The sequence below is a fragment of the Barbatula barbatula genome (genome assembly GCF_947034865.1).
Source record: "Barbatula barbatula genome assembly, chromosome: 18".
Taxonomy (NCBI): Eukaryota; Metazoa; Chordata; class Actinopteri; order Cypriniformes; family Nemacheilidae; genus Barbatula; species Barbatula barbatula.
Genome location: NC_136781.1, coordinates 20425437 through 20448379, shown reverse-complemented (window position 1 = coordinate 20448379; position 22943 = coordinate 20425437). Strand labels below are relative to the sequence as shown.

Genomic DNA, 22943 nt, shown 5'->3' with positions numbered 1-22943 from the left:
GTGCACATACTTAATTCATTCTTTTTAGGAGCTAACACATAATGCAGTATTACCTGGATTGCGATCTTTATGCTATTATGCATGTTCTTGTTGCTGGTTGAACTGTGATGTGCACTCCTTGTACATGTAATTGGTTAATGTGTCCGCTGAATACAGAAGCGCTAAAGATGTTTCTACACTTCTGTGATGGCGTTGTGGGCTTGTTAAAATCTCACGTAGAACCACCAGCAGAGGGCAGGCATTACCTGCTCTAGTCGAACTACTTTGTCTTGTTTTATACCTTTTTGTTTCAAATGTGTTTTGATCATATATAACACAATTAAGCTAACATCTTAACAGCGAAGTTAAGTTGCAATGAAAGAAAATATGAATCATAATATAGTTTCGATCCTAACCTACGTTTTACGTCACAAACTCGATAAAGATGGACCTACACATCACATACTGACACACAAATAGGCTGCACTATTTAGATCAACCGGAACCAGCAACACTTCCAATAACAACTGATGCGTTTGTTGCATCAAAGAGTGCAAAACAGTACTCTACTCTCAGCCAGTCTTGTCTCATTGTTCCAAGGTTACTAGAGCGGGCAGGACGCGGTCCATGTCCTGACAAATGCTGTGATCGAGCTGGACAAAGGACGTGGCGACTCAACAAACTGATAAATGATAATCTTAAATCTAATTATGTTTTATTTGGCCTTGTTGTGCGTCTGTCGAGCTTGTGCAGAGGCAGCAGTTTTGCCAGAGGGGAACTGGAATCCCCTGGTTTGCCTGGCCGGGGGCTGCTAGAATTTTATAGTTTTATTTCATTAACACTGCATAGAGGAATTTGTAGTCTGTCTGATATTTGGCCTGTGTTTTGACTTGCATAACCTGTTTTGCTTATAGTTAATGTTTTCTTGTACAGCTGCTTTGTAACAATGGACATTTAAAAAAGCGCTATTTAAATAAAGCTGCCTTGACTGTTGTGAAGCTCTAGTGGGACCGGAAGTTGTGTGCCTGCTCTCGACGGCAACATCCGGTCGACGAAATTTGAACGAACGTGAGTGTTGAAGCGTTTGCGTAAGTTTCTTTTGAGTGAGATATCAAACCCGCTTTTAATAGGTATGATGCACAAAATACGCTTCACAAGACCGCCTCTCTCCTGGCGATGATGAATGCAAATGTTCACGTTATGTTACTATCGAGTCGAATCTTGATATTGAGGATCCAACGTTAAAGTCCCGGATATGTTACGATTTTGGTAACGCATGAGCAATTGAGGTTTAACGGGTTTTGTTAGTTGTAATACAGCTAGTTAGTATCGATTCATTATTTAGGTGAATTTGCCCATGATCAAGTAAAGCTTTAACGTTAACTGTCATCTTCGTACTCATTTCAAGTTCAAATCTGTAAGTTTATAGAGCGTTTATTTATTTTAATATTTTAAACATGTTCTCAGTTAAACTGCAGTGACGACAGGTTTGCTGCTATGGATCCCGGTACTATGTCATTATTTCAAAGAGTCTCAGAAAAGCTTGGTTGGGACAGACATGAAGATCTTGATCAAGTTGAGAAGAAGGTACGACACTTAACTTGTATATTGTACCATATTTCTGTTGTGGTCATTACTGTGAATACACTTAACTCATCACACATGTTGCCAGTTTGACAGTTTTTCGTTGTTTTAGCTGAGAAAGGGCTTGAATAAAAGCAGACGGCCAGCATTGGGCAGTTATGACTCGAGTCCGTCCTCGGGCAGAGATCTAACACACCGACCGCAGCAGTCTGACAGCGACTGCTCGGGGAAAGAGAATCGATCTCGGCCCAGTCATGTGCTGTTGAGTTCAGATGATGAGGATTTGGATCAATGTGGGTTGCATTCTAAAACACTTTTCTCAGTTCTGTTTTCACGGTTGCTTGAATGTTGTTTTTCTCTGTGTGTTGTATTTCAGTTCTTGCTCAGAAGGCTACACCGAAACACACTTTTAAGCAGTGCACCTCATCTGCTATGAAAGCGAGGTGGGAAACTTCTTTTCAACGTTAAATCTATTCAGTTGTTTATGGGTAAAATCTAATCGAGCTCTTCTATCCTCTTTGGTGTGTTCCGCTAAGAAACACTTTCTGCAGGTAACATGGCTTTTGAAAGCATGCATAGGTGTACGTCCATTTATTTATTTAATTTGATAGATACGAAAGTTTATATTCCTATGATGTGATTTAGCTAGGTAAAAATCACATGTAAGTTGTCTATGGCAATATTTACATGCAACCGTTTTCTAGTAATATAAGCAAAGAGGCAACAAGAATTTGTTTCTCTCCTTTAGAAGAGTTCAGATGGGAAAAAAAGAGATCATGATGTTGAATGAATGTTCTCCACACATGGAGTAAACGTTACTCAAATAATTCTGCATTTAAATCTGCAAAATACCACACTCTTCCCAGTCTGAAATATCTACTATAGCTGGATAAAAGCAAATGTAAGAGCCTAAAGGAAAAGAAGTTCATTTAAATGACGGATTTAGAGTTTTTTGCATCAAATTATTCATGTGGAGATTATTCTCCTGATCACCCAGACATGAGCTTAAACTAAATCTGTTGCTTTATACTCTTTCTAGAGAGCCAGTTCCTGTACTGTCTTCGGATAGTGACAACGAGTTTGAAAGTTGTACGTTTTTTTCATCCATTCTCGTTTTACGTCAAAATCAACTTTTGAGAGATGTAACAAAATGCATTTCAATGTCACAGTTTTGAATCGAGTGAAAACCCCAAAGGCTAAAGTGCGGTCACAGTCTGCAAGCGGCAGTGACGACTGGTAAGTGAAAGAGAAGCGATGCTCTAAAGAAGTTCATGCGTGTAAATGTTTGTCTCAATCATTTGTTTCTTTTTCTCATGCCTCAGTTTGAAACGCTTCATAGTGGACAGCATGTCATCCGATGATGATTTTATCAATGACAAGAGGAAGCCTTTCCTTACCAAAGGTACCTATTTTATTAGTTCAAAGGAACGGCTTACCGCAAAATTCAAACGCACCTCGTGCCTTCCTAGGTGTATATGACTTTCTTTTATCAGATGAACACAGTCAGGGTTATTATGCGTTAATTTTCTGTCTAATATTTCCTTTAAACTGCATGTATTTGTAAAAACGTATGACCAAAGACTTTCAACTGTTTTACGAATGAGCACATGGTTTGACAGAATGTATGATCTTCTCCTGAACAAAAGAAGAACTACTCATAAGAGTAAAATGGTCTCTGCTTTATCTCACTGTAACCGAACAGGCCAGGTTTCTCATCAGCCAGTAGATGTGTTAATGTGAGTCCTTTGTGCTATACTCGCATATTACATCCAACACCTTCTGCTTCTATCTAGGGAAACCCAAGACTGGCAAATCTCCTAAACCGCTTCAGAAGACAGAGAAACAGCCTCCATCTCGCTGGGATTCTCCAGTCTTCCTGAGCGACAGTGATGACGACGACAATAACATTGTGATCCAGAGCACCTGGAGTTCCAGACACAGCCGCCCAGCATCTAAGGAACATCACATCTCTCGTAAAGAGAAAGCTGCCGTTCCAGCACCGATCATCACAGCGATGACAAACAGTGGTCAAGACGACACATGCAGCTCCGAGGAAGAGTTCCAGTCTTTACTGGACAGAGTCAGACAGAATCACAATCTGGGAGGAAAAACACCTGCAAGTCCAAAACGGCCTCCAGGTATTTAAAAGCATAGTTGACAAAAACTCCGTCATCATTTGTTTGCCCTTTTGTGTAGTGCAATAGAAATGGTCATTTCTAGTTTGGATGGATGTGAGGGGGAGTAAATGATGAAAGAATTGTCAGTTATGGGTGAACTGTACATTTACATTTAGTCATTTAGCAGACGCTTTTATCCAAAGCGACTTACAGATGAGGAAACATTGGAAGCAATTATAACAACATAGACCACAAAATACATAAGTGCATCAAACTAGTCCATTAAAGCCTAGCACAGTATAAAAAGCTAAGAATAGTGAGGTTAGTACGTTTTTTTTTATTTTTTATTATAAAGAAGGAAAGGGAAGAGAAGTAGGAAAAATCAATCCACGACGTGTTGACGGAAGAGATGCGTTTTTAGGTGTTTTTTAAAGATGGTAACCGAGTCTGCTGATCTTGTAGCAGCTGGTAGATCATTCCACCAATGTGGAACAGATCCAGGGAAGGTACGGGAGAGTGACTTTTTTTCCTTTTTGGGATGGTACCACTAGTCGTTGTTCCTTTGCAGACTGCAGGGATCTGGCAGGAACATAGATCTGCATTAGCGAGTGGAGATACGATGGTGCGGACCCGGTGGTGGTCTTTTAGGCCAGGAGCATAGCTTGGAAATTTATGCGGGCGGCAACAGGGAGCCAGTGTAACCTGATGAAGAGTGGAGTTAAATGCGCTCTCTTCGGTTCATTGAAGAACACTCTTGCTGCCGCATTCTGGATCATCTGGAGAGGTTTGATTGTGCAAGCAGGAAGTCCAGCCAGAAGCGCATTGCAATAATCCAGTTTGGACAGGACAAGAGCCTGGACTAGGACTTGCGTAGAGTGCTCCGATAGGAAAGGTCTAATTTTCCTAATGTTGTAGAGGATGAATCTACAGGACCGGGTGGTGCTGGCAACATGACTTGTGAGGTTAAGCCGATCTTCGATTACCACTCCCAGGTTTCTGGCTGTGCTGGACGGAGTAATCGTTGATGAGCCTAGTTGATTGGCAAGGTTGTGGTGAATCTTTGGGTTGGCTGGGATCACAAGCAGTTCCGTTTTTGCAAGGTTTAGCTGCAGGTGATGATCCTTCATCCAAAGCGAGATGTCACTCAGGCATGCCGCGATGCGAGCAGCGACAGTCGGATCGTCCGGTTGAAATGACAAGTAGAGTTGTGTGTCGTCGGCATAGCAGTGATAGGAGAAGCCATGCTTCTGAATGACCGAGGCGAGGGATGTCATGTAAATGGAGAAGAGTAGCGGTCCAAGCACTGAGCCCTGTGGCACCCCCGTGTTGAGCTGTTGGGACGCGGAGACCTCATCTCTCCAGGATACTCTGAATGACCTACCCGAGAGGTAGGACTCAAACCATTGCAACGCCATTCCAGAGACACCCATAGCACTGAGAGTAGCCTGGAGGATGTGATAATTGACAGTGTCAAAGGCAGCAGACAGATCCAGTAGGATGAGCACAAATGACATGGATGATGCTTTTGCCAGTCTCAGGGCTTCGATGACTGAGAGCAGTGCAGTCTCTGTGGAATGACCGGTCTTGAACCCAGACTGATTGCTGTCCAGGAGGTTGTTTTGCATGAGAAAGGAGGAGAGCTGGTTGAACACAACTCGCTCTAGGGCTTTGGCGAGGAAGGGAAGAAGGGAGACAGGCCTGTAGCTTTCTAGCAGTGTAGGGTCCAGGGTGGTGGCGTAGAGAACTGGCTGCTGATGGCAGTAGTTTTCTTTACAAAGAACGATGCAAAATCAGCAGCTGTTAACTCCGATGAAGGTGCGGGAGCAGGCGGACAGAGGAGAGCAGAGAAGGTTTTGAAGAGCGTTCGAGAGTCCGGAGAGTTGCAGATCCTCGAGTGGTAGTAATCTGATTTTGCAGAGGTGACATCTACAGAGAAAGAAGAGAGAAGAGATTGGTAGAGAGAGAGGTCTGCAGGGTCTTTTGACTTGCGCTATTTTCTCTCAGCTGACCGGAGGCTGGCGCGATGCTCACGCAGTACATCCGATAACCAGGGAGCCGACGGGGATGCACGGGCTGGTCCAGATGCAAGAGGGCATAGGTTGTCCAAGCAGGATGAACGCGTGGAACACAGTGGCTGTGGCATTGTCTGTATTCAAAAGAGAGAGCTCATCAGAGGGGGGGAGTGCAGAGAAGACAGCAGAGGAAAAACAGGAGGGAGGGAGAGACCGCAGGTTGCGCCGGAAGGTGACCATCGGTAAGACATCTGCGATATCCGGAGCAGTGAGGTCGAGGGTGACGAAGAAGTGATCAGACGTGTGCAGCGGGGTGACCTGAGAGTGATGAGTGGAGCAGTACCTTGTGATGATCAGATCTAGATGGTTTCCAGACTTGTGGGTTGTTGATGTGGAAACATGCTCGAGGAGAAATGATGCGGTCAGGTTGACGAAGTCAGCAGCCTGTGGCTTTCCAATGTGGATGTTGAAGTCACCTAGTACCACCAGGGGAGTACTATCCTCAGGGAAGGATGAAAGAAGCACATCCAGCTCCTCCAAGAAATGTCCAAGCTGACCTGGGGGACGATATATAACTACAAAATGACTTTTAACAGGGTGGGTGATAGTAACAGCATGAAACTCGAAGGAGCTGTTGTCACACATGGGTGTTAGCTGATTGAATTTCCAGTCTTTGGGGAAGAGTAGACCGGTGCCTCCACCCCTTCCTGTAATGCGAGGGCTGTCACTTAAAGTGTGGTTATGGGAGAGGGCAGCGGGAGTGGCAGAGTCCTCTGGTTTGATCCATGTTTCTGTAAGTGCTACAATGGAAAGACCAGAATGTTTAACAAAAGCTGTAATGAAATCAGCTTTGTTCACAGCAGATTGGCAGTTCCACAATCCTATTGGGAAAGTAGAAGGGGCAGTTGCTAGCAGTGATACATTGTGAAGATTATTAGCATTGCGTCGCCTTCGGCATGCGGCAGATGATTTACGTGTTGTGATAACAGAAAGGATTTTAAAACTTATATTTAAGAGAAGCAGAAAGAAAATAGGGAGAAACATTAAAGATAACAATAAAGGAATAAGTATTAGTGCAAACAAGTAAGACAAAAAGTGCAAGTGTTCATACAAAAAAAAACTGTAGGTGCCTGTTAATACAAGGGTAACTTATGATTCCAAAAGAGGTTGATGTTATGACACGACTAGTACAAACGCAAGCAGATGTGTTTTCTACCTGAAGTATTCTTATAAGGTTAAGGAACTCGTAACGCTGAGCATTTAATGTAAGTATGTTATCTTTCATGCACTGATGATTCTATGGACATGGATGATGCATCAGAGTGTTAAAAAGTTGTTTTATTAGAAGTCATAAATTGAATCGAGTTAATCATTTTTGCCTGTGCAAATTTTAGAATATAGAAGACAGCTTTATTTAGGTTTTTTACATATTGCCTATGACACTTTATAAGGCTTCAACACTAAGGTTTGATACAGATGGAAATGATTAATCTTCTCAACTTGCAGAGCCCAGACCACGACCACCCTGTTTGTCCACACCGTCTGCTGTGGGTAAGAAGACAGATGAGCGATCACACGTAAGCCACACCCCAGTGCAGATGCCCAGCAGCAGACCTATAAGCCATACTGAGCCCAGACCACCGCCCAACAGCAGGTAATAATCTACATCCAGCCGTCATACACCGTACTGGTTATACATGGTGTGGGATTTCTGCACTAAAAGAATAAAAAATGTCTCCAGTGTTCACAAGATCTTGAGATTGTTTTATTTTCAGATGCACGGACAGTATTTGCATTAAACTTAGTTGGGCGGTTTTCCCCATTATGTTTATTTATTTGAATCCTGTGTTTGGCAGATATTATAAATCAACACTATTTTGAATAAGTTATATTAGTGTTGTATTAACTTGTGACATCCAGGGCTTTTTCTAACATGTGATCTGTTCTTAAAGGGATATTTCAGGCAAGAAACAAAATATCCCAATGTTTTACCCGCCCTCAAGGGATCCTCACTGAATACGACTGTCTTCTTGAAGAGTAATGCAGTCAAGTTACTTAGTCATATTCAGTTAGGATGCCTTGAGGGTGAGTCAAATATGGGGACATTTAGTTTCTTGCCTAAAATATCCCTTTAAAGGGTCATAGTCACTCTTCAAAAAGGTGACTCACCTGTGAATTTTAAGTGAGTTGGTCACACTAAACAGAGAGTTGATTTGGAATTTACTTAAATTTTATTGAAGTTTAATCAGTTTCTTAACAACTCATTCCACCACCCTGGCGCTATTTATTGTAAGTAAGTAAATCATTTTAAAATGTATTACAAATTCATACACTCACTGGCCACTTTATTATGTACACCAGTTCAATTGCTTGGTAACACAAATTGTTAATCAGCCAATTGGCAACTTGATGCATTTTGGCATCTGAGGTGCGAGTACCACTCCTGTCAGCTAAGAACGTGAAACTCAAGCTACAATTCAGGACATTGGAAAAATGTTGCCTGGCCTCGATTTCAGGTGCGACATTCAGATGGAATCAACAACATGAAAGCAGGGATCCATCCTGTCTCGTATCAACGGTTCAGTCTGATGTAGGGCTATAATGGTGTGGGGGATATTTTCTTGGCAAACTTTTTGCCCCTTCGTGCCGATTGAGCATCCCTTTATGATTTCAGCTTTCCTGTAGCTCAGTGGTAAGAGCATTGCGTTAACAACGCAAGGTTGTGGGTTTGATCCCAGGGGATTGCAGATACCCATGTATAAGATAATGCTATGTAAATCGCTTTGGATAAAAGCGTCTGCCAAATGCCTAAAATGTAAAACAGTGAGCACGGTGTACCCATTTTCTGAAGGCTACCTTCAGCAGGATAATGCAAACTGTTTTTTTGAACATGACAATGAGTTCACAGTACTCCAAGGGCCTCCATAGTCACCAGATCTCAATCCAATAGAGCACCTTAGGGATGTGGTTGAACGGGAGATTCGCATCGTAGATGTGCAAATCTACAGCAACTAAGTGATGCTATCATGTCAAGGGACCCAAATCTATGACACCTTGTCGAATCTACACCATGAAGACTTGGGCATATATTGTGTGTCCCTAATCTTGAAAGAACAATACATTTTGCTCATAATTTTTGCAGTTTTGCCATCTCCGTCTTTGACATGATGTTGGTGTTGTGTTTGTCAGAGTGGTGGTGTGTAAAACTCCAGGGTGTTTCCTGCAGTCTCTATCTGTCCCCGGATCCTCATACAGCCGCAGCTTCAAACAGAACAAAGAGGAGCTCACCATTAAACTCTATCAGCTCTACAACGCCAGTGTATTTGACAGCAAGGTGCAAACCCGGAACTCTTTCAGACTGTAACAGTAGTAAATAGCTCTTGTTTAGTATCTTACCTACAACAAAACTAGAATTTTAATTGAAATGGGTTTTTGTGAAGTATTAATGCATGCTAGACACTGTAAAGCACCATGCAGTTGCTACGATGTCTTTCTCACCAAGGTTTAAATCTGGGCTCAATCACAAATTCCACTCTCCTTTAGCTTCCCGTTGACATGTCCGTCACATGGAATAAGAAGATGAGAAAGACAGCTGGATATTGCATCTCGGGTCAAGCGCGAGGCACAGGGATACGATACGCTCGCATCGAGCTGTCTGTCAAAGTGTGTGACTCCGCAGGTACTTGCTACAGTTTTCAAAATGCTACGAACATCAATAAGAATAAAAGTATATTTAGTAATATTTATGAATAATATAGTAATATGCATGCACACAACCCTGTGTTTTTCAGATCGATTGCGAGATACGTTAGTTCATGAAATGTGTCATGCTGCTACATGGCTCATAAACAATGTGCGTGATGGTCACGGGCCCTTCTGGAGGCTTTATGCCGGTAAAGCCATGCTTGCACACCCTGAGCTGCCCATGGTGACGCGCTGCCACAGTTATGACATCAACTACAAGTACCAATATCATTGTGACCGCTGTAAGAACACGTAAGTGTCAAACTCATTTAAATCCTGTTGCCATTCTGCTGTCAAAACTGTCATTTTTACTGTTGCTCATAAACATATCAACTCTTTTACTGTTGCCCTACATATCAACATTTGACACGTTATTTGGCGTTTGTGCTATCTTACCTAAGCAATCCGACAGATAGTTTTCACCAGGTAAATGATAAAACCGGTAAAGATCCCATAGACTTGCATTGCAGGAGTGACCTGAGCCATATCTTGAGACCAGGCTCATAAGCTGGAGGTGCCAAAAATCCCACTAAAAATAACCAAGAAATGCCCTTTGGCATTCTGGCATCCACCCATCCACCACATGTTAGCATCACAGCACTCACTCACTTAAAGTTGATCAACTGTTCCTACTATTCGATGATGATCAAATATTGACCGTATCCTCTGCTGCACAGGATTGGCCGTCACTCCAAGTCACTGGACACCACAAAGTTTGTATGTGCTTTGTGCACTGGGAAGCTGGTTTTACTGACCCCGTCAAAGCCACGAGGACCCACGCCTTTCGCTGCCTTCGTAAAGGAGAATTACGGTTCAGTAAGACAGGAGCTGGTCGGGCAAAGTCATGGTGAGGTGATGCGCAAACTCAGTGCAGACTTTGCTAGTAAGACGCGCCTCAGTCAAAGCTGATCTGGGATCAGATGACTTAAATAGGAACAAAACCTTAAATACCTCAAACCTTCAAGACTGCTGCGGAAGTAAGAGTTCTGTTAGTGCTGGAAGATGCTGTCTCTTATTTAGATTTGATTCAGATTGTTTTCCACTGTCAAATTATCATATGTATGATCGACGATGGTATTTATGATATTTGAGACGTATTCAATTCATTTACTTGATTCTGAATCTTTAATGTGAGGATTCGACCATTTCATACCAGTCACTTCAGGGATGTGTGTGTGTGTGATTTCTCTTGTGTAGTTGTTGCCTTTTATGTGTTTATTTCAAATTTATTTTATGTTTTTCCAAATACAATTTTAGCACATTTGTAGTTACTGAATGGAGAAAATGTCCATTTCAGATGGTTTTTTAAGACTTATTCAGTTAGAAATGACTGAAAAGTGTTTTTCTCCAATAAAGATATTTATTGCAGGCTTTCCATTCAAATTTGTTTTGCCGTCTATAATTCATTGTGCTTTCATGTGGTTATGGGCTGTTGAAGAGCCCTTTGTAATGCATTAAATATTGCATGTATAGGACTGTAAATCTTCCAGCATGCTTTGCCCATTAGACAGGGTTTGCCCTCAGCCTTTATCAGAGTGCTGGATATTACGCTGTTCTGTAAGCAGCTATCGGTCTGTCAAATATCTTATTTCCAAAAAAGACTGATGGGGTATATGTAACACACTTATCTGTACACAATAGCTGTGTCTTATTTTGGATGGCTGCGTCCTACAGAGGTGGCATTCGAAGTCTGCATAGGTCATGGAGGCCGTCTTGTTTCAAAAAAAGCAAGTTGGACGACACTGCGAGCATCAAATACAACCTTCTTTCACAGGAATTCAGAGGATGTATGAGGTGTATCCATTGTTGCTAGAAATAACCCACAATTCTTTGCGTCGCCACAAATCACAACCCTCTATTTATTTATAATTTTTTTCTTTAAGTTCCTTACAGAACAAATGTAGTAAATTAGTGACTTTAAACATTAAAAACAATTTAATTCTTCTGGCATCGTTTCGGGTAAAACCTTTTTAATATTTTAACTTTTATGTAAAAACATTTTATTAATTCGACAGGTGTTAGAGCACAATGTATTGGCATAGCAATGTGATACTTCCTGTTTCCCTTTTCCAATAGGACTCTTGTTTAATTCGAGGTTGAGGATGCTCCGTATACCGCATCAGTAAGAGGATGTAGCCTTCAGAGGACTCAAGGGCGCTGCCTTAAACACGAGACACATTTGCTTTGCCTTTTCCAGATATAGTTTATGAAACTCAACAAAAATCTCAATAACAAACATTATTTCATTTAATTTAAATAGCATCTCAATTATACTAGTATACAAGACATCTGAAAACTAATTTGAGGATGCAAAAACAGAAATTACAAAAATACAATCACAGAATCACTAGAAATTCTCTAAAATCGCAGAACTTTCCTTTTATCAGACTGAGGCACAGAGAAGGGATAAAGTAAAGTTTAAATCCCTGAAAGCGTACAGTATCATATGACATTCCACATACAACAGATTGATGCTTAAGGTAACAGAAGAAATTGTAAACTTTTTTACAATCATAAACCGGTTCAGGATAGTGTAATCTGTGATTAATTCTGAAATATTGGTATATAAACAAGGCATGAACACAAAGGTTAAGAATATCTGACTGTGTTCTACATAATGACAACTGCAGTTGTGTGCTACAGTTTGTTTACATCTTTAAAGGAATAGATCGGCCAAAAATGACCATTCTGTCTTTAATTACTCACCCTCAAATTGTTCTTATCTTGTTTAAATGCGTTATTATGCTGAACACAAAGAATGATATTTAGAAAAATACCAAACGGTTCAGGGGCTCTATTGACTTCCATAGTAGGGGAAAAACAACCATGGTAGTCAATGGTGCCCCAGAACTGTTTAGTTTCCCTCATTCTTAAAATGATCATCTTCGTGGTCTGGAGAACAAAAAATGGGAGTAAATGATGACAGAATGGTCATTTTTGGCCGATCTATTCCTTTAAAATCTGAGAATATAGTCTGTAAACGGCTGACGTCTTTGCTCTTTGGCAAACACACAGAGATCTTAAATGACCACTGGGATTAGCTATCTAGGTTTTGGAATGGTACATCAATGGTGCATGAAACAAAAATTCTAAAAATCTTTAGAACGGTTTAAGTGAAATTCTGTTGATCAGACTGCAGCGACATTCAGTACAAACTTGTTTTCTTCATAATGCGAAGAAATTCTTGCTGGTTAACTTCTCCATCGCCATCTCTGTCTGCTTCATCGATCATTTCCTTTATTCAAATCATATACAACAAACATATTGTATATTATAATATCATTAAATGCTATTAAAGGTTGTCTAGCAGGATTCTCTCTTACCTGTAGCTCCTCGTCTGTCAGGTTTTCCCCGAGTTCTTTGGCAACTCTCTTTAGATTCCTGAAGGATATTTTCCCTGTCTCGTCATCATCAAACAGTCGAAACGCCTTTAGAATTTCTTCCTTAGAGTCCTTTTCCGCCTTAAGATTTCAAAACAAACACAAACACGTTCAGGTCTATTCTATTTTAGCATTTTCATTATTTTTGCCCTGTGGCATTATTTTTATTACAAAGATCACATTTGGAATGCCAGGATGCATGCACTTTTCCCTATTTTGTTTTTAAGGTTAATTTTAAGGGTTATTATTTGTAAATCCTCAATTCATCAGTCTCGTTTTTAAGATGTTCGAGAGAAATAAGACTTTGTGAAATGCTGACATTTGAAATAGTGTGACTTACCATTTTTTGAGTCATCACGGAGAGAAAATCCACGAACGAGATTTTTCCAGTAGCATCTTTGTCCACCTCTGCAATCATTTTCTTGATTTCTTCTTTTTTAGGCTCAAAACCCAGAGCACGCATGGCCACCTGCAGTGTAGTTCCACAACAATAACCCCACAGTGAAAGATACATCACCTTCGTGTATATGTATATTTGTTACATGGCATTATATCTCACCTTTAACTCCTTCACCTCGATGTGACCAGAGCCGTCAGTGTCAAACAACTCGAAAGCCTCTCGAATCTCCTGTTTTTGCTCCTCCGTCAGTTCAGGCTTTGGACTGGCTTTTTTACGAGGGGCCACGGCACCCAGTGAGGGTCTTTTGGGACTGGTGGCCTGAATAGAATAAACAGAATGACGAAGGAGACCATTACATTAACATACAGAAACACACTGTAGTTATAAATATTGCACAATAAACCGTGCAGTGCATGTATAACATTGCCATAATATTGAACACGTTAGAGTTTCTCTGATTAATAAATTGACAATCGTTCAAGATATTTATTTTCTGACGGCGGCGACAGTAGCACAGATACCGTTACGTGTGTAAACCAACGTGTCGGTAAGGCTACGAACACATAACAACGGAACAAAACATTCAAAGAAAAAACACCTTTCATCTAAAAATGAAACAAACACATTACAGAGGAAGACATGGTCCACTCACCATCGTAATCGAGAGAAGCCGACAAGGAGAATGTGCTAATGCTACTATGGCGAAGGATTTGTTATGAATATTCGTGACGAGCTTGTTCAGCCTCGTTCGTCCATTGGCTTGGATCTTGCCAGGTTGGTAGGCGTGGCTCATTAATAATGAAATAGGCTACGTATGACAAGACGCGTCAGGAAGTAAATTTCGCATAACCCATTCGTCATAGTAGAATTTAAATAGCTTCCAAGGGTTTTCGTCGTATTTACACTTTTTCAGACGTCAGAGCAGACTTTGATTTAACTTTCATTTTTTTGCGATTTTATCACACACACGTTTTTGTGTTCTTAAAATTCCCGTGGTACGTATTAAAGTAATTAAACAATGTGTCGATCATCAATCTTACCTTAATCAAACAATTAATACGTTTATTGCAAAGATCAGTGGTAAGCAGAAAAAACTTTATCGTACTTCTCTTATAATATCCTTTTTTGCCCTAGCATGTACGGAGGGGAGTATCTGGTGTTTAGTATAAGACATTAAATAATAACCTTTAGCAAACTAAATAAAAATGCTTAGCTTGGCTATCGATCACGTAAGGGGTGGCGAATGTGTTCTCTATATTGATTGGTCAGAGTAGTGGCGCTCTTTGACGTTGCCGTTCTGTTACTGGTCAAGCTCACGCGTTAACGTGAACGTTCAACCAATCAGGGAGCTGTGCACTCTCTGCCGATGGTGGCTTCATATGTTATCATTACAGCTGTGCGGTGTTTAAGTGTCAGAGTAATGATGCTCATGTCGTGTGCGGTGTACTAGCCCGACTGAACGGCAAGACAAGTACCGTGAACAAGCACAGATATTGTACAGTGAACTGGTTCACCTGCTGTTCAAAGGAGCCAGAAGAAACACACATGGCAACTCGTATCAGACATGTGAGTATAAAACAGAAACAACAGAAAGTTATTTTTTATTTTTAACATTTTACATGTTTACATGTAGTGCTGCGCTATGTTGTATCGTTTGAAACACACTTCTCTTGTTGCTTATACATTTTTGTAGTATAAGTGTGATAGTCCTAAAAGTGTTTTTTGTTTTGTCTACTGGCTAATGTAGAGAACACCATGGTTTTTCAAGCAAACCCGTGGTTGTTTTGTGTTGAACTGTAGTAACAACATGCTACATTTCCCCGATGGTCATCAGTCATTGCACCTTGCTCACTGTACTCCGTTAAAATAGAACCAACACATATTATTGTGTTTCTGTAATTTATTTGTACATTGTCTTTACATCGTGTCCCGTTTGCAGCACCACTACAAGATAGAATATTTTGGTAAAATAATTTAAATGAGAAGGTTCTGCCGTATTCATGTTTTCCTAAGTGGTCTATAGCAGGGGTCCACATTATTGACACCAAGAACCCTCGTTGTATTAAACAATATTGAAAGCCCCCCCCCGCTCACAAAAACTACAAAATGTCTATCCATTAAAATATTCTAGAGTTTGATATTAACTGGAAAAGTGCTTACTCATCATTATTTGTTCTTTTTAATATTATGTATTTCAATGCCCATTTTGTCTCATTTTTATTATTAATCTTCCCGAGGGTCCCTTAAACATGAAACATTTTCATCTTTTATGCCATCCCAGTTACATATTATTTTATATCATATGCTAGCTTTCTTTGTCTTTGGATGTTTTTTGTTAAATGGGTTGTGAAAGAAAAATGGTTATAATTTAAACTTTGGCTCACACATTTGTGAGTAAAGGTTTGACCTGGCATTACTAGGGTTGGGAACCAAGACCCTTATTCAGAACCGATACCGGATGTACACATACCGGCAGCGCACAGCTCCTGCCACCACTAAATTACATTATATTTGTCCCTTTTAGTCATTAATATACATACTGACTTCAACCTGGACCACTAAATAAATAGACTGTTACTGTAATGTAATGTAAATATGAGTGTTACTTTATTTAGTGTACAAGTCAATTTCATGAGTGATAAACAAAGTGATTGAAAATCGATTTATTTTCATGCATTTTAAATGTTTAAAAATGTGGAAACCACTCATTGCATCAACTCCTCACCTGGCTGCATTATTATTTGTAAAAAAAAGGGTCTTTCTGGAGTGTGTGTATACATGATTATAAATGTGGTGAAAGTTAACATTTTAATATTTGATTAATTTACTCTCATTAAATGAAGTAGTATCTTGGCCCTCAAGGGACTATATTTGGCCAACCAGTTTATTCCTGCTTGAAAAGCAGAATGTTAATGAAACATCAGCTTTGAAGCACATTACTCAACATTACTTACTACCTTACAGCAACACTACATTCAATGAAGGAAAAATAGTAAATCAAAGTTCATTTAAATGCAACCAGAATCTGTGATCATTAGGCAAAACTGGAACCTGAATCAGAACCGGAAAATATCTTATGATACACACCCAAACCTAAGCATGACCTTTTCTCTCAACTTATGTTTTCTGTAAACTGTTCCTTTAATTTGGTTTCTGCTATGGTGCACAAACTGGAGAAATTACAATACACTGTGAGCTTGTGATCATTTTCTCTGCAGAGTAACAAGCGGTGTGCTGTCATCGGGGGATCTGGGTTTCTCGGCCGGCACCTTGTGGAGCGCTTGGTGGACAAAGGATATGCAGTAGCTGTGTTTGATATCAGGCAGACTTATGAACTTCCAGGAGTGACCTTTTACCAGGGAGACCTGTGCGACAAACACGTGAGGATCCTTCCAACGTAATGCAGATGCAGTATGATACGATGGTCGTGTTTTGACCTGCTAAAATGACCTCTCTTATTTAGGCTTTGCTGATGGCTTTGAAAGATGTGTCTATAGTGTTTCATTGTGCTTCACCTGCACCAGCCAGTGATGACCGCGCTCTATTTCAGCGGGTCAATATTGATGGCACACGTACTGTTATACAGGCCAGTCATGAGGCAGGTGTACAGGTATGAGTATGGAGTACAACACTGACAACATAAGGATGTCTATGAATCAAAAAGAGATTTTCAGTTGTAACTAATTATGTAAAATGTTGTAATCTTTTGCTCGAAATGTAAACAACTCTCAAGATAATTGACCTAATCTTTAAAGAAAACTAAGAATTTTCCTGTAGATGTGTGAACTCCCTTGGCCTCTGCTTCTCAGAAATTATATTTTTTGACAGACATCAGTGTGATGATGATATTCAAAGGAGACTGACCTGTTTGTCAAAAATGTTATAGCCGTGCTGCTGCAAGTTTGTTGTTCTTAAAATTGCCATTTTGATGGCCAAAGTTGTTTTTGTTTTCTCTTTCAAAGGGTCATATGGCGCAAATACGTGTTTTTCTGTGTCTTTGGTGTGTTATAAGTTGCTCATGCATGTATTAGACACGTAAAATTGCCAAAATGTTAGTGTCGGAATAAATGATGTACGATTGCTTACAAAATATGGTAAGAGGCGTTACATTTCCGTCACAAGCTTGCAGCATTCGAGCAATCACTATGCACTGGTTAACTGGCCAATCATAGCACACCTTGCTTTTCAGAGCGATGAGCTTCATAAAAAATCTGCATGTTTCACAGAGGCGGAGCAAAGAGGAGACACAAACATGCACCTTATGTGGAAAATACAGCATCTATGAACCTTAAATCGTGTTCGAGATCTAATTCTTAGTTTTGCATGAGGTTTTGTGAATTATCGAATTCTTATTCTACAGTTACAAATGGATAACAGTTGTTTGCAAACTGGCAGTTAGATATTGTTGGTAACATTCATGGCATTTTTTTTCCACAGAAATTGGTCCTGACCAGCAGTGCAAGTGTGGTGTTTGAAGGAACTGATATCAAGAATGCAAAAGAGGATTTGCCTTACGCGAAAAGGCCAATTGATTATTACACAGAGACCAAAATCCAACAGGAGAAGGTAGAAATAAATCAAAGCATTATTAATCTGAATTGCCTGAAATACCCCTGTGCTCAGATTAAAGTGATTTTGTTTTTACGGGTCACTTTTATGTCGAAATATCCGCCAAAATAATAAGACATCAGGCCCGTTTCAATAGGTTTAACCTTGAACTAAGTTGGTTTACTTAGAAATGAAAAATTTAGATTTTGGTTTTCAGAACAGCTGATTTGAGTTCAATTTACTTCTGGTTAGTCTTACCCTGGGTTAAGCGTGTCCACCACGACTATAAAGAGCCATCATCAATGGAGCTCTGATATTACGATTCACAATGGCAACAGCACCAACAAAATGAGACATCATGTATAGGACACCTGTAGGGCGTCAGACTCTCGTTCAAAGTTAGACTGATCGCCGGTTTGACCCGGCTCTTAGCAGATTTGAGTTGGGATGGCTGCACGTCAACATTAATTGTTTATTACCTTTATCACTTCATTTCTGCATGTTTGTCTGTATTTATTAATTTCTTTATTCATGCACTTTACTTATACACTTTATTAAGTAATTTCTCATCATCCATAGAAATTTATGCTCTGATGTAATACACGTACGATGGCTGATGTTATTGATCTAATGATGGATGAATTTGATATATCTAATTCACTGTACAGAAAAAGGGGACAGTTTTAATAAAAATGCAAAGAGAAATGACAAAATTCCAGTCGGGTCCTAAATTGCTCTCCTGAAATCAAAGTACATCCCTATAATTTAATGCAGTCTCTCGTGTACTGAATCCTCTATATAAATCCAATATGACATATTAGTCAGTGAGATGGTCTCTGTGTGATCTAAATGTGTGTCATGACTGTACTAATGAATGAGGTACACCACTTGTGCTTTAAAAGGGGGATGAGATGGAAATAAACTGTGGGTTTTCCAAAGAAAGCCTGCTTCCGACCAGGTTGGATTTACAGAGTAAGTTGCTATGTCTACTGACTCTTGAGTATAAATTACCTCTCTTTTAGAAATGGGCTTTAGTTACCCTGCTTTCTCTGGTTTTACATACCTCACATTCTGAAACTGAAAACCCAGAGTTTCCTTTATTTTAGAGTTAATATACTCAGACTTTTCCCTACACCTGCTTTCTGAAACGGGCCTATCGTCTGGTACACGTATGAGACGGAAATATAAACTCCAGTATCTTTGCATACAGATTGCAGCTATACAAGAACGATGCGCCGATTGGTTGCTGTGGTATTTGTCCCACCCCTGGTGCACTGTTATTGGACAGCTGAGTAAAAAGTGACATTGACGAGCCGAGATCTTTCACTCCAAGTTGAACATTTTGCAATTCTCAGCACAGAGCGTGAAAAAAAACACCTTCAGTTGGAAACAGTTGTAAAGACACACCAGGACCAGGTGCTGGCAGAAACACAGCCCCTTAGTTTTGTTTATAGGCTTTCCTATGAACAATCAGTGAGCTCCAGTGTTTCAAAAACATTGTTTAATAATCTTTCTCTCCCTGCTCAGCTGGTGTTGGAGGCCTGCAGTAAGGAGATGGATTTCCTCACTGTTGCTATTCGACCACATGGCATCTTTGGCCCCCGCGACCCACAGTTAGTGCCCATTCTGGTAGACACTGCCCGCAGAGGAAAGATGAAGTTTATCATCGGGTGAGCAATAGTAACCTCTACCTTGTGCACATTTCAAGGGTCTGCTATGTACCGTACTAGTGGTGCCGAGACCTCTTCAATCCACTAGGTGGCAGTATGTACCTAAAAAAGTTGACTGTGCTTTTCAACCTTGTTTTGCCAATGCCAGATGGAAAGCCTCTAACCTGCTTAGTATCCATTAAAAGTATTTGTATTTGTTAACTGCTCAATAACAATATAAATAATTTATGTAGGTTCTGAAGCAGAGTTGTATTCAGCGTGTCTGAGCTTTCTGTTTTAACACAACATGGACTCTTCTGAGAAGGCTTTACTATAACATGATGGCAGATTTTGCGCCTAGAATTTCAGACACAAGATCAGGCACAGATGTTGAGTGATGGGACCTGTGTGGTAGCTGGCACTTCAGTTAATGTCATTTCAGTTATTAAAGGTCCAATCAGTGAAAACTAGAGGCAAGGTTGCGAATTGCAACCCACTGCTCACTCCAGCCTTCCCTCTCCCTTTACATGGCGAATTACATGCAAGGGGACCCGTGGTGTATGTAGATGAAAATAGCTCGTTCTAAGGTATTAATAACGTAACGCTTCACTGTGTAAAGTCTTTATAAACCTCTAAAGACATAGCTATGTATATTATATTGCATCAGTAGATCATCCCAAAAATGACACACTGGACCTTTAAATGAGTTTAAGGTTTATGCTTTATGAAGACAATCCCCCTCCCATTCTGCTTTACAAGTTTGACCATGTGACTGATTTTTATGCACCTATTAAAAACTGGGTAGCAGAAATAGCCGAACCAATAATGTAATTATTGTACATAATTGACAGATTTCCCAGTGTTCTGGGGTTTTTCATTTTGTGTTATGCTGGTTAAAAATGTCAACAGATTATTTAATATGTTTTATATATATATATATATATAAATTATTTATGTTTTATTAATACATTTTAATATAGAATTATATTAAAAATTATTCTGTATATATTTAATATATTAAATTAGTATATATTTTTTTCTGTGGAATTCTCAGGGCATAAATTAAAGAAAATATGCTTGTACATAAACTAACGTTTTCACAGACTGATTTGTGTTTTTTATACGCAGAGATGGATCTAATCTTGTGGACTTTACTTATGTGGAGAATGTAGTTCATGGGCATATTTTAGCAGCTGAATGCCTGAAGGTCGATTCTCCACTATGTGGTCAGGTAGGAATGTGAGCGAGTGAAAAATGTTTGTAGTATCTTGATGTACAGTCATAGATCCGGTCCCACGTCTTTGTGTGTGGAGTGTAAACCAGTCACGTGATAACACGCAGCAAGTTTTGACTTTCCAAGGAAATAGCTATGTGACCACAAACAGTAAAGAGGTTGTCCTCAAAAGATTTTCCTAAAAATAGTTTAAGGACGATGATGTGTTTTGAGTTAACCAGAACTTCACATACTTCAGAAGGATTTCTGGTAAAATTACACTTGGACGTCAACAGTACCATATAAATGTACTTCTTTATCTCTTAATAACAGGCTTACCACATAACCAATGATGAGCCAGTGCGTTTCTGGGACTTTATGTCACAGATTCTGGTGGGTCTTGATTACAGCGCACCGCGGTACCACCTGCCCTACATGCTGGTCTATGGAATAGCTCTGTTGCTGTGGCTGATAGCCTTCATACTGCGGCCCCTGGTCCAGATCAAACCCACCTTCACTCCCATGAGAGTTGCTCTGGCCGGCACTCACCATTACTATAGCTGTGCCCGTGCCAAGCAGGACATGGGTTATCAACCTGTTGTCCCTTTAAAAGAAGCAATAGCACGCACAATAGAGAGTTATCCACATCTACGGAAGGGAGCGTAATACCCCAGGACATAATTCTCGCTTCCTCACGTGATTCTTCAGCAAAAATATGAGCCTTTGACTCTGGATTACCAGTGTGTTGACTCTACTGTAAAGTAGGTTATATTTACAGTGTATTCATCAGTCCTTCATGATCTCAAACAGATGGATGTTGTGTGAACGCTATTTCGTTTTCAGGTGGGCTGTATAAATGTCAAACAAATAAAATATTTTGTCTTGCATTCTTTTTTCTTTTTGGTTAAATCACAAGTTTGCAACCCAGAATATCAAATTACAGAACACTAGAAGGAAAAAAAAGAACCAAAACCTGTGTTTGCTGCAATCTTTCTTTAACACCATTAAAGACTCAGAATAAAGCTAAGTTTTAACCTTTATTTTCCACCTGCGTGGCTCGCATGTGAGCTCAGCTCGAAAGGTATATTATACTGACTTACTGAATTCTTTTTTACTTTGGTAAACTCTGCAATTGATCCCTGTGTCTCGATCAGCTCACTTGTTTCCGAGGTCGTGAATCAGCATATCATGTACACGGGTTCGGCCACTGGTAAGGATACTGGCTCACTTATTTTCCTGTGACTGCTAAAGCGCATCGTGATGCTTCAGAGCAGGTAGTAATAAACAACTGGCAAAAAAATATTTTGTGAATGAGATAGCCCTAATGGCTAACAAGGGCGCTGATTGAGACACAGCCATATATAGGGTCACTGTTTATTTTCATGTTGAAAATAAGTAGGTTCAACCAAAACCCAGTTAATATGTGAACTCTTGAATTGATGTACACTGAGATGTGAAACTTGAGTTACAGCTTACTCTATAGGTTTATGCGCTTGCACTACGACATGATCAATGGAGCTCAGATTTTACAGTTCACCATGGCAACTGCACCCAAAAAAGAAACATGGCGGCAGAAAGCACTTGAGAGCAAGCGCACTTTTCGCTCTGCATACAGTTTATTTACTGATGTGCTGAAAATTAATTTCTGCATTTGTCTGTAGTTATTAATTTCTTTATTCATGCACTTTATTTATGAAGTATTTGTCTCAGAACAGTCTTTTTGGAACTATTAAATGTTGTCCTTTGGTATGTTCATGGGTAAGATTTCATAATTAATAAATAACACTATGAAAAAACTGTTTAACAACGCAGAGGAAGCACATGCTTTTTTTATATTATGTATATATTTTTTTTTTGCTGAAATTGTTTTGAAACACAAAAAAGTGGAAAATTGAGTTTTTTTTTTTTTTTTTTTTTTTTAAAGATTTATTTTGGGGCGTTTTTGCCTTTATTTGGACAGCTTTTTGAAGAGAGGACAGGAAGTGAAGTGGGCGAGAGAGAGGGGGTGGGGTCGGGAAAGGACCTCGAGCCGGGACTCGAACTCGGGTCGCCCGGAGCGCAACAGCGCCATATGTCGGAGCACTTAACCGCAAGGCTATCGGCTCCGACGAAAATTGAGTTTTCTTATATATTGAATAATATTCTACAGTAATCCTTAAACGTTACGCTGCAAAAATGGCAGCAAGGTTTTAGCAATGTTGGATATTTGCAATTCCTCCAGTAGGTGTTGGATGGGAGGTGAGGTTGTTTTTCGGATAGTTGACATTCCCTGCTCACAGATATGAATCTTAATCATTATGACTCACAGCTGTCCAAC

The 22943-nt window shown here is 40.0% G+C and overlaps 3 protein-coding genes across 8 annotated transcripts; 2 read left to right on the top strand and 1 right to left on the bottom strand.

The window, feature by feature from the left end:
* The first annotated feature begins 497 nt into the window (after positions 1 to 497).
* gcna (germ cell nuclear acidic peptidase) lies at positions 498 to 10945 on the top strand. Of its 6 annotated transcripts, none has more exons than XM_079480430.1 (13): positions 498 to 1047; positions 1447 to 1566; positions 1676 to 1856; positions 1940 to 2006; positions 2603 to 2652; positions 2733 to 2799; positions 2886 to 2965; positions 3357 to 3701; positions 7199 to 7346; positions 8882 to 9026; positions 9236 to 9371; positions 9484 to 9688; positions 10114 to 10945. In XM_079480430.1, exons 2-13 carry the CDS (start codon positions 1477 to 1479, stop codon positions 10343 to 10345), a joined length of 1746 nt encoding a protein of 581 aa, XP_079336556.1. In that variant the 5' UTR covers positions 498 to 1047; positions 1447 to 1476; the 3' UTR covers positions 10346 to 10945. The 6 variants fall into 6 exon arrangements, with proteins under 6 accessions (XP_079336556.1, XP_079336559.1, XP_079336557.1 ...); XM_079480433.1 differs by having other exon boundaries at positions 983 to 1067; positions 10114 to 10817; XM_079480431.1 differs by having other exon boundaries at positions 1040 to 1109; positions 10114 to 10817.
* A 677-nt stretch (positions 10946 to 11622) lies between these two features.
* cetn2 (centrin, EF-hand protein, 2) lies at positions 11623 to 13950 on the bottom strand. Its single transcript, XM_079479229.1, has 5 exons — positions 13869 to 13950; positions 13376 to 13534; positions 13157 to 13285; positions 12760 to 12897; positions 11623 to 12671 (listed from the first exon to the last, which is right to left on the bottom strand). Exons 1-5 carry the CDS (start codon positions 13869 to 13871, stop codon positions 12582 to 12584), a joined length of 519 nt encoding a protein of 172 aa, XP_079335355.1. The 5' UTR covers positions 13872 to 13950; the 3' UTR covers positions 11623 to 12581.
* A 62-nt stretch (positions 13951 to 14012) lies between these two features.
* On the top strand, positions 14013 to 22376 carry nsdhl (NAD(P) dependent 3-beta-hydroxysteroid dehydrogenase NSDHL). Its single transcript, XM_079480630.1, has 7 exons — positions 14013 to 14782; positions 16435 to 16596; positions 16680 to 16826; positions 17654 to 17782; positions 19292 to 19434; positions 20542 to 20644; positions 20960 to 22376. Exons 1-7 carry the CDS (start codon positions 14762 to 14764, stop codon positions 21290 to 21292), a joined length of 1038 nt encoding a protein of 345 aa, XP_079336756.1. The 5' UTR covers positions 14013 to 14761; the 3' UTR covers positions 21293 to 22376.
* The last annotated feature ends 567 nt before the right edge of the window (positions 22377 to 22943 follow it).

Coding starts and splice junctions, on each gene's coding strand:
- nsdhl (XM_079480630.1), top strand. CDS start 14,762: ATGGCAACTCGTATCAGACAT. Junction 14,783..16,434: donor TGGCAACTCGTATCAGACAT/GTGAGTATAAAA, acceptor TTTTCTCTGCAG/AGTAACAAGCGGTGTGCTGT. Junction 19,435..20,541: donor AAGATGAAGTTTATCATCGG/GTGAGCAATAGT, acceptor TTTTATACGCAG/AGATGGATCTAATCTTGTGG.
- gcna (XM_079480430.1), top strand. CDS start 1,477: ATGGATCCCGGTACTATGTCATTATTTCAAAGAGTCTCAGAAAAGCTT. Junction 2,966..3,356: donor GAAGCCTTTCCTTACCAAAG/GTACCTATTTTA, acceptor GCTTCTATCTAG/GGAAACCCAAGACTGGCAAA. Junction 9,689..10,113: donor TGTGACCGCTGTAAGAACAC/GTAAGTGTCAAA, acceptor TCTGCTGCACAG/GATTGGCCGTCACTCCAAGT.
- cetn2 (XM_079479229.1), bottom strand. Junction 12,898..13,156: donor CCGTGATGACTCAAAAAATG/GTAAGTCACACT, acceptor TGAAATCTTAAG/GCGGAAAAGGACTCTAAGGA. Junction 12,672..12,759: donor TGACAGACGAGGAGCTACAG/GTAAGAGAGAAT, acceptor ATTTGAATAAAG/GAAATGATCGATGAAGCAGA.